Source organism: Parasteatoda tepidariorum, chromosome 2 (assembly GCF_982258835.1).
Source record: "Parasteatoda tepidariorum strain Cologne lab strain chromosome 2, Ptep-v5.0, whole genome shotgun sequence".
Lineage (NCBI taxonomy): Eukaryota > Metazoa > Arthropoda > Arachnida > Araneae > Theridiidae > Parasteatoda > Parasteatoda tepidariorum.
The window spans coordinates 17,284,296-17,295,942 of NC_141756.1; the positions used below are offsets into that span (position 1 = coordinate 17,284,296).

General features: G+C 30.0%; 1 protein-coding gene across 1 annotated transcript; it reads left to right on the forward strand.

Annotated features, from left to right (window-relative positions):
- Window positions 1–578: 578 nt before the first annotated feature.
- Window positions 579–8,995, forward strand: LOC147814558 (histone H2A type 1-D-like). Its single transcript, XM_087155599.1, has 2 exons — window positions 579–693; window positions 8,385–8,995. Exon 2 carries the CDS (start codon window positions 8,404–8,406, stop codon window positions 8,755–8,757), a length of 354 nt encoding a protein of 117 aa, XP_087011725.1. The 5' UTR covers window positions 579–693; window positions 8,385–8,403; the 3' UTR covers window positions 8,758–8,995.
- The last annotated feature ends 2,652 nt before the right edge of the window (window positions 8,996–11,647 follow it).

The window sequence follows — 11,647 nt, forward strand, 5'->3', positions numbered from 1 at the left end:
TACGATTTTTTAGGAGAACTCATCAATAATTTTAAGAGTGAAATGCATATATTTTTAATATATATATAAATTTTTGCAAAATTGTCCCTTAAAAAACCCGTTAATGGGTTCTTTTATAAATTTATAATATTTGTAAATTTATAAGTGGATATATTAAGTATTTAGATATACGAGAAATGAAATTAATTATGATGATAAGAAGAAAATGTTGAAGTTTCTGAACTAAGTTGACAGTGAGTTTTGAATAAGGAAAGTTTTTTTTAATCATTAATTGTTCCTTCATTTTGAAATTTTCATCATATATTTTTTTTAAAAAAAAATAATTAAAAATCGCCCTGAAGTTCTTACAAACGAAATTGAAAACTATCACAAGTTTCTTCAGCAAATGAAACAGATTACTCTCATAAAAAACGTATTTTGCTTTATAAATGGTGGTTAGATAATTTTAAATTTATCACTTATTGTTTCAGTCAATCAGAGTTTAAAATCCTGCTAACGTTTCAGTCAGTCAATAATAATTAAGGCTTGCAATAAGCAAATTATATTGGAAGCATTGATATCTTTTTTTTTCTTTTCACCTCGTGTCAGAACTGTAAACAGATACATTTAAATTTATAATCATTTGGAAATTTAGTAGCTTCTTTCAGGAAAATTTTATTTTAAGTTCTGTTTTCATGAAAAGATTCCTCGGATGTAAGTATGTTTTTGATATTTAGAAAAATATTTATTTTCATTATTTTGGAGGAATGGGATCTCTTGGGGCTACAATTACAAAACACCATTGTAACATTTCGATAGAAGCCTTTGTTAAAAGCACTCGGTGCCTTTTAACAAGTTATTTGCCTTTTACAAGCGAACTCGGTGATTTTTACAAGTTAACTCCTTACTGTTTCAAATCTATGTATAAGAATTTATTCCAAGATAGGGGTCTGGGACCCTGTTTCTGGAGAATAATATGTATTTTGTTTTCTCAATATTTATGACTAAGCCCATTTGTCTTGCAGCCTCTCTGTGTACCTAAAATGGATCAAAATGTTTCCCATTTTTTTGGTTCTTCTTGATTGGGTACTTTCTTTTTAGCTATTTAGGGTTTAAAGATTAAATCCCCAATTAGAAAGAATGCTAAATCCGTAAATTTCACAAGCAATTTTTTTTTCTTGCTCTGCTCAAGATTAAGAAGATTATTTTAACAAAATAATAATTAAGAATATCAACATTAACAACCAATTTAAGTCTTATAAAAATTTTAGACTAAGTTAATTATCTTTCATTCTTTTCAACTGTTTTTAAGTTTGTAAGTAATAACAGTAAAAATATTCTCTTTTTTTATCATTTAGGTTTTAGTTCAAAATGTATGTTATAAACTTAAATAATCCGATCTAGACAAATGATATATTTTATCTCTTTTGAATGAAACTAATCCCAAATCGATGGGACGAATAGTTTGGAAGTTATGTATATGAAAATTACAGTAATGGGTATGACTAAAGGGGTACAATATCAAAAACTATGATTTTCATATATCTATCGATTTTGTTTTTATTTTATTGGATTCAGCCTATAAAATACACAGAAAAGAGAGAGGAGCTAATAGTGTGAACATTTTTTATAAATTTGTCAAAAAAAAAAAACATATTTATTACAATTTTTAACTCATAGAGTATTTTTTGCAACAATAATTTGGAAGTTAATTTGCATTCTGCAATTAACATTATTAAGAAATTTGCATATTTGAATAATTGCAGAATTTGCATATTATTAAGAAATTTATTTATAACCAAATTTAGTGTATAGTATAGATTATACTAAAAATTAGACATTTTTAAAGATAAACATTAGCAGTTTTGTACATTAGACATCTTTTAAAGAAAAATCTTTTTAATATTCTTTTAAATCTTCTTAATAATCTTTTTAACATAAGACAATACAAATTTAAGTGCTTTCTGTTAAATACACAGAGTAGTTAGTGTCGATTTACAGTATATTCAGCCTATTCATTTACTATGCTGAAAATTTAGTTTATCCAAATACTTGTGAATTTCATTTTGCTGAATACTACTATATACATAGTTTTGTTGAATATCTGAATATTCAGCTGTTGAATAATTACTTCTTGCTTTCAAGATATGCATTATTTGTATTCTTAATACAAGTGGGGGGAAAAATTAAGAGGTAAAAAATTTTTTTAAATGATAAGTGTAATAATTATAAATAAATATAATAAACAATATGAATTATATTTATCATTATTCACAAATATAACTACTTTTAAATTCAAATTAACATACTGGATAATAAAGATATTCGGTATAACATTAAAAATTTTTTTCATACACTTGTATCAAGTTTGTATTTATACAATATAACTTGTAAGTTCCTTATAAATATTAGTTATATGTTCCTTATATGTCAAAAATGCATAGTAATCAGGGGTCTGTTTAGAAGAAATTTGGGTCCGTTAACGGACCCTTCACAAAATATCTTTTCATGAAAACGGACCCTTCACAAAATATTTTAACTTAAAAACGGACCCTTCACAAAATAATTTATCTTTAAATCGGACCCTACAAATTTGCTTTCTTCATTATTGTTTTGTTAATTGAATAAACCCATCCCAGGAAGTGGGGGGGGGGGGAGAAAGACAGACGTAAACGAACTAAATTTTGTCTTCCTTTATTCGTCCGAAATTAATATTCTGCGTTCAGCAGTACTAATTTAACTACTAAATACCAAATATTTGTACTAAATACCAAATATTTGTATGTTGCATCGCTTATTTAGTAGCTGCATTTGCTGTTTATTTTTTAAAATTAAACTTTTTTTAATTATAATTTTACAGCATTGAGCATAATCTTGTATGTCTTTGCAATTTAGAAACTCCTTGAAAAAGTATTTTTTTTTTGCTGTAACGGACCCTATTTGCACAAATTCACAAAAGCGGACCCTGGTCGAAAGAATGTGACTTAACGTTTATTTTATATTCACAAATTACGAGGAATTTTTTCACAATTATACAAAAAACGGACCTTTCACAAAATGTCTGGACAGACCCCTGGTAATAAATTTTTAATTTTCTTAAGTATCAAAAAATAAATTTTTTTTTTCAAAATATAAATATTTAAAAAAATTTTGTGCAAAATTTTTCTGCACATGCATTTGAATATAAATTTCTGAGATTTTAAATCTGTTATTTTACCTTAATTTCATTAAAAAATATTTTAAAACCTGCTGATTACCTATAGTATAATTAAATTTCAATATAATGCATGGCAACTGTTGGTAGTTTTGAAGTTTATATATTTTTTTGGCAAACTTTAGTTTTTGACATTTTTGACAGGTTTTTGACGGTTTAAACCAGTATTATACCCTTGTCATGTCAAAAACCACTTTTTGACGTCAAAAACCCAACCCTGATTTGTAATTGAGCGTTTTACTATACTGAGAAAGACAGTTTGAACTCAAATTAATGCATTTGAAAAACATTATTCAATTTTACTTATCTGAAAGCGAAAAATCAATTCTAGGTTCAATCACTTTTAATTACCCTAGTTTTTAATGTAATGATGAAATGGCCTAAATGGACAACAACACACGAAGTGCGTTTAGTGACATTTTTCTCACTAGAGCAATTGAAACAACTTTTCAAGGTGACGAAGTTCGCTGATGTTCTGTTATAATTTAATTCCTTCACTAAAATTTTTTTTGTTCTTCTTTAATTTATCTATATTGAATTTTTTTCTTTTAGCAAATCACTTTGAATCTAAATATCTAAAAATCTCTAATTATCTTTGAATTCTCCTCCTTTAAAGATACAATTAAAGGCTTCGTGCTAAATGTTTTACTGGAGATTGAAACTACTAATTGTACAGGTATATCATTCTATAAAGTCTTTCGAATTTATGAAATAAATAACATCATTTGTAACAAAATCATATTTTTTTTCTCCTTTGGAAGTTGAAGGGGTCCACATGTCTACACTAGTCCCACGAAGACGTATGTTTGTTTATGCTCAATGTTGATTCATTAAAACAATACAGAGCAAAAGTTAATATCAAAATAGACCGTATATTTTCTAATTTATTAGGAAAATAAAACATGTTAATAAAGGGATATGTTAATTAACAAAATGTGTGAGTAAAGAATTGAAGTTCGTAAAATAACTTTTGCACTTTAACATTCTTTAATAAATTGCTACTAAAGTATTTATTGCATGATTATGCAATTGCTCATGGAAGTGTAAATCAGTGTTGTAAATATACAAAATCTCACAGAAAATATTTGGCCAGAGAATGAAAAAACTATTTAGGATGTCCACTCTAGCCCCTATCCCCTATCACACTTGTCTAGTTAGCAATGCCAGGTAAGTAAATAATGTATAAGCAAGAAATTGCGCTTTGTATACATTAATCTATTGATTCGATAGACTTGATTCTGCCACATTAGATTTAGCATAAAATCTTGCGTATAGATTCAAGTATATCGCTTGTCTATAGAATAGTGTCAGACACGTTAATAGGAATAAATGCAAAACTGTACTTTTGGTGCTGTGCGGGAAAAAAAACGCATCGACTTAAATAACTTTCGATCAAATGATCGGATTTTCACGTACTAGGACTTATATTTAATGGTACACGGGAGTAACTTCAACTGTAGTACTGTCATATATATAGAATTCGATTTCTCAGAAATATTCCACCTATTCCGTTCTTTTTTCTTTTTTTCGTAACTCAAATTTTGAAGGTCTGTGTTACTTGGTAGTGAGTACAAGCAAGTTAAAATGCATTTTAAAAAAAATACTAATAATATTAAAAATGAATGTCAGTTTCGCAACTGATTCAAATAACCAAATAAATCAAGCCATTTCGTAATCAGGCATTTATCAACGAAAGTATAAGGTCCACTTAATGAACACAATTAACAAAAGATTTATTTTAAAGGTACTCGTTGTATATTGCTCTCTTAAGAGGGAAATAATTAGTTGGATCTTACTGAAGAAAGTAGTAATTATTTTTTTGTTACAATTCAAGCACCCTTGAGGATGCTAATTAATATAGTCTATTATGTCGACACACATATTAATAAGTTTCTCATTATCATAAAGAGAGCAATTATGCGTTGTTGTTTTTTTTCTAATATAGAAATATATTTTTTGATGTAAAAATTTTGAGATTCTGTTAAACCGATATTGTTAAATGTTTCATCCACAATTGGATAGCTTTAAGGCTTACATCATCACTCTTAAAGTATTAAAAACAGTTAAGTAGTTTGGAGGATATCCGCTATTGATTTTTTCTGTTCTCTTCTACAACTTTTATGACAGATGTAAAGACAGATGATTCAATTATGGTGTGCATTTAGAAAATGCTACAAGTATGATGAATTGTTTTAGTAGCTGTGGTGTCGTCAAACTGCATTCAAGTACATCGAGAATACTAAAATATCAACAACAAAATTTTTTTTTTTTCAAGTAGCATTTTTTGATCTTTTCGCCAAATAAGTCAAATCTGAAATTTTAACACTCTCATTTTTATAGAACTGAGGTAGCTCAGGGGATAGAGCGTTCGCCTTCCAATCAGGAGAACTGTGCTCGAATCCCAGCAATGGCTGGTCGATACAAGTTCCGCACCCGACTCGCACCAATCACAATGCAAGTATAAAATATCCTCAGTGGTAGATGGATTATGGGTTAGAGTCTCCTTGAAATCAGGCTAACCATGGGATTTTTCGGTGGTTTTCCTATCCATGTGATGCAAATGCGAGTTAGTTACATCAAAAAGTCCTCCACGAAGGCAAAATTTTTCCCAATACTTGATCCAGGCGTATCCATGCCTTCTAGAATGGGTTCAAAATTATAAGGTTATAGTGTTGAATATTAGTAGTCGTAAACCCAGAAATTGGGTCGACTGTCCAACGACGGTTATAAAAATTTCATTTTTATGACCAATGGTTAGTATTGTTGCTGTTCTGGCCCAAGAGATTTGGGTGGTGATTTTTGTTGTCCTTCTTAAATCCATATTTGGTATCATTATGCTCTAATTATTAAATTAGATAATAATGTGTAACCATAATTCGATCGGGTATAAATTGAATCAATTTAAAATGGTTATTCAGCTCCTATCCGATTTCTGCGAAGCATAATGTTTTATATTACGAGTTAGGTATTATGTAACCAAATTGTGGTTTCGATAATTTGCTTTAAATATCTGGAGAACCTCTAACGACCATCGATGCATTTAAACACCAATTTATAAAAGGGTTTGTTTATATGAGAGGCGGTGGAAAAAAAATGCTTAATGTAGGGTTAATAGCTAAGCAATACACAAATTGATTTCTAAATATTACGACTTCAATTTTTTTTAAAAAAAAAAACAGTTTATACCTTGTTTAAAATTATCCTAGAAGCAGCATCACATTAATTTGTATCAGTTTTCATATTTTTTATATAGATATGTGTACCCTGTAGTTGGACAAAATGATTGCTGTTAGTTTGTCAGTCTGAATTCTCAGCATCCCGCAGTGGACTGATAAAGTGGAATGAATAGTTTTAATTACTTCATCAAAAAAGTTCGTATATGTAAGATTTTGTGGATAGATTTTGTGGATTATACTAAACACATGTACGGCTTTAGTTCATAAAGTTGTAGCAGATATGAGACAGTGGAATTATTAAATTGTAAACTGCAAATCAATAAATAATCAATTTGGTAGTCAATTTTAGGAAATGTTTTTTTTTAATTTTTTTTATTTCCAATGGCCAGCAGTCCCGCAGTGGACTGATCGTTAAGACACGGTTCCCAGCAGATCACCGAAGTCAAGCACCATTGGCTGTGGTCAGTGTGCGGGTGGGTGACCACTTGGATCAGTCTGCGTAGGGACCGAGGGTGTGCGGTATTGGTCCGCGTTAAACAGTTCTACCGTAAAGTGCTCGACTTCGCGTACAAGTCGTTGGGCTACCGAAGCGGGGGTGCTATCCCCTCTGCAGAGGATCAAAATTGTGATGGCATGTCTTCGGATCATCCTCTGGGACGTTTCTCAGATCGTCGCCCATAGCCCCTTGTGGAGCTCTAATGCGACGTAAATGAACTACTACTGCTACTACTACTGAATTCTCAGCATTGAGGGTTAAAGGGCAAGAGATTTAAAATTATTTGAATGGCAAATGATAGAAGGAAAAAATATTTAGCCAAAGAAACTGGATTGCATTAGCGGACTGGTAAACTATTTTTCTCTATAGGCCGGTGGTACTATAGGGGATTATGATGAGTCAGATTATGTATCCAGATGAGAAAAGTACTCAATAACTAACATAATATTTTAAATCTTGAAGGAAGACTTTAATTGAAAAGGGTGATTGAGTGATATGCCTAACTTTTTTCAAAGATAACATTTTTATAGCAAAACATCCTTTAATATTGATTAAAGATAAGCAGTTTATAAGTTTTTGAAATTTCCGCTCAATTCTCAGAAAAAATCTTATTGCCTATATGAAAACCATATTGTTTTGTTGCAGTACTTTTACCAAAAGCACTCTTTTAAAAGCGCCCTCTTGAACAACTTGAAAATGTGGCTTATCATTTGTCCCAAGTCCTTCAATTAAAATTAGAAAAATTTTAAGAATTTCCATAAGATTAATAGCAATTTTTTTTAAGAATTCAGAATATACCATGGTACAGAAAATAGTAATTTTTTTAAAATTAATTATAGTTAGTTTCCCATCACTTGCATTTGTTAAAATGGTTTTCAAAGTTTACTCTTATTCCTTATCACACAGCGTATAGCGTATAGACCAGCAAATCATTTTATTTTAGCATGAACGTTATATATGAAATAAAATATTAAAATGATTGACAATTTCTTACGCTATCTCTCGGAATATAATGTTGAATCTCCCTATAAATGAGATATTAAGTAATCACCGCTGTTAAAGCATATTTGTAGAATTGAATCCATGTCAAAAAGTAACATATCAATTTTAAGAGAGAAAAAGCCAAGAACTTTATATGAATCAGATAAATCATGTATAATGATAAATGTAGGCAGAATAAAAAGCATAAAAACCCACGCGATTGCTGAAGGAAACTGAGAAGAAGTAAATGGCAATTTTTAAAGGCACCTTTGAAACAATCAGCACCAAACTTCAAACTGATTTCGGATGTATTTTATTCCTTAATAGTAATTCGTCAGATTTTGAAAATGCTTTTTTTTTTTTGTTTTTTTCCTCGCTAAAATATTAATTTTGTGACTTTTAATGTGTGTATGTAATTAAATTTGACAAGGATTCTGACATTTTATAATAAGGGATGCGTCAACGTAGAATCCTAACTGCACCATGCCATATCACGCAAATCTCAATCGCAAAATTTTTTTATTTTTTTGCATTTTAGCTGAATTTATGAATCTATAATGCAGTCAGCAGAAAGACCTACAAAGAGGAGAAAACTAGCTTCCAAATCTAAGCGTAAGCCCGCAACAGCTCGCGGTGCTTCGGGACCAACTTTTCCAGCTCAGGAAATACACAACTTATTGATTAAAGGAAAACCAACCGTCGAAGTTAAACCAGAAGTTTCCCTGTACCTGTCAGCTGCGCAAGAGTATTTGATGACTGAAATTTTGGAGAAAGCTGGGAACCACGCCATTCATCGCCGAAATAAAGTCATTGAAGTCAAAGACATAATGGAAGCTATTCAAGCTGACGAAGAACTGAACGAATTATTGGGAAAGACAGTCTTAGAAGCAGTAAGTCATCCAGGAAAATAACGCGATTTCCTTTTCCCGTTTATTTTAAACTGCCCAGACAAACGACATCAAATAAAGGGGAATGAATCGTTTTAATTACTTCATCAAAAAAGTTCGTATGTGTAAGTGCAATAGATTTTGTGGATTATACTAAACACATGTACGGCTTTAGTTCATAAAGTTGTAGCAGATATGAGACAGTGGAATTATTAAATTGTAAACTGCAAATCAATAAATAATCAATTTGGTAGTCAATTTTAAGAAACGTTTTTTTTTTTTTTTTATTTCCAATGGCCAACGTTGCAGAAAGACTTCTACACCACAAATGAGGAGGAACAAATGAGAACATAAAGAAAAGAAAAACATAACAGACTTGGCGAGTAAAAGTCTATGAAATCAATAAGTTCCTTGCATGCCAGTAACGGTCACACAAAGGGGTGTCCTTTAGTGCCGGGCAGCATGTAAACTACCTTTACATCTGCAGAAACTAAAGAGAGATTTTGAGCGACCGCGACCTGATTGGATTTTTTGGCAACGTCTTCTGTAACGTTTGGCTATTTCATTCTGCTATGCTTGTTATTTTAAGCATAGAATGATTTCTGTACTACAGCTTTTTTTTCAAACTTGAAATGTCGGGCCTACTTTATTTAAAAATGAAATGGAAAATATTTCATCAAACATTATTACCCTTAGAAGCAATGTTCTAAATTTAGAAGATTGCAACAAGTGGGTAAAGGAATTTGGGGAACTGACAAATACTAAATGGAATTCCAGAACTAAAAAATAGCAACTGTTTAACCATGTGATCAGTGGCAGTCAATCAAAATCGAAAACGGCACAAAGGTCGTAAGGAAAAGAGTGACGCTACTTTACTAGGTAGTCTAGAGCTTTAATTACAACTAGAACTGAACAATGTCAATTAGAGGTTTTATATGGAGATATATCGTCTGTTTGACTTCCATATAATATACTCCCGACATTACATTTTGAAGCAAAACTACCCAATTCAAAATCTAAGATCCATGTCTTATATCAATCTAAAATAAAAATAATGAATTTATAACAAAAGAAAATGTTAACTGTGAAAATTGTCTTTGTAACATCAATGACATTATTATTTATCTTATTAGTCTTATAGATAAATAATATTATTTATATTATTAGTCTTATTTTTTTTAATTAAAATGATAAAGACAGATTTACTTATGACCGAATTTTAAAACTAAAACAAGAGTAAGTTTTGACTTTATATTTTAATTAAAAATGACGTAATATTTAATGGTTTAAAAAAATAATAATATTCTATCGAAATATTTTGCTTACATGTATTGTAAAAATATTTAAGAAGAATAAAAATAGTGCGTAGAGTCCCTCCGCGTGGGAGAAGTTAAACTTCGCAACCTGCGACGTTAATTGTAGAAGAATCAGCAGTCGTAAAAGGATCACTAGTTCTATCCAACGACTCTCTTTTCTGCTCCGCTCGTTTCCGTGCTCTGTAATCACGGTAATATTGTGCATTTTTCCCTCGTAGACCTCTTGAACCAGTGGAAGTGCTTGTGGTTGCCTCATCGTCTCGCCCTGGAAAATGTATTAATAATGTATGTGAATGCGTCGTAATGTAATTTGAGAAGAGAAAACCTAACAATCAATTGATATTCACAAAAGACGTACCTTGACATAACCTTAAATCCGTCACATTGTCCGTGGTATTGTTTTCACTCATTTTTTACAATTGTTATCCACTAAATTTGAAAATAAAAAATACTACACCATTAAATTATATGCGTATCAAAACAAACTAAATAAATATTTATAGAAAAACAATACTATTATGACTTTTATTATTTTTATACTAGTGAGAACTAAAACAATATAGAAATGAATGAGGGACAACTGGATCCTACCACGTGATTTCCCGGCCAATAAAAATGTAGCGTTAAACGTTTAACGCAACCTTGTTGGAAGTCGCATAAGAAGTATAACTTCAAAAAAAAAAAAAAAAAAATGGTTAAAAGGCAAAAGAATACATAAGTAAAAAAAAAAAAAAAAAGAAGTTAGTTTGGGAACATAATTTCGAACTCAGTTATCAAACGCAATTTTGGAGAAAAAAATACTTTTGAAGCATCGCTAAACTTTTTTTTTCATTTATCTATTTAAAATAATAAAGTTGTATTGACTAACAGTCAAATTTCAAACGTAATATCTGTAAAATTAAATTTAAGTTTTGTTTTATTTATTTATCTTTTTTTACGGAATTAAAATCGACTTAAGACTTATTAGTTTAAAAATGTACTTAATATTTATTATATAAAATAATAACATTGGATTGACTAAGGGCCGAATATCAAATAAATAAATGTAAGCTTAGTTTTAATTAAAATAAGAGAAAATGACAGAAGATTTATTGGTTTAAAAATAATAAAATGCTATCAAATTCCGTGCATTGAAAGAATTAAAAGATAAAAAGGAATAAAAAACAAATTCTTTATAATAAAGTATAAATTATCAAAATGCAGCTACAAAATTTTGCCACTTAAAAGAGTTGTTTTTGTTTTTCTAAAAATAAATAAATAATTTTTTTTACTTACAATTTTTTCATATATTGAGTTCAGACGAAATAATGCTTAGTAATTCACTCAGCATTGAAAAGAAAACAAATAATTTAATAAAATAATCAGTCATCAAAAGCCCCTACGTGCATACGAAACACTTTTTAAACAAATAAAAGATTTGTGAAACGTTTTTGTACAAATGAAAGATTTATAATTAAAATACACTCATTTCATTTAACGCTACACTGCACATGATGCTGAATAACGGCATTTCAAATTCCGCGCAAAATTCACCTGCCGTCTGCAGGGCAAATCTTGGCGTAAGAATAGCCTTGGCGCTCCCTAATTTTTCTGATGCC

Bases quoted from the DNA above. Each gene is read 5' to 3' on its own strand.
- LOC147814558 (XM_087155599.1), top strand. From the start codon at position 8,404: ATGCAGTCAGCAGAAAGACCTACAAAGAGGAGAAAACTAGCTTCCAAA.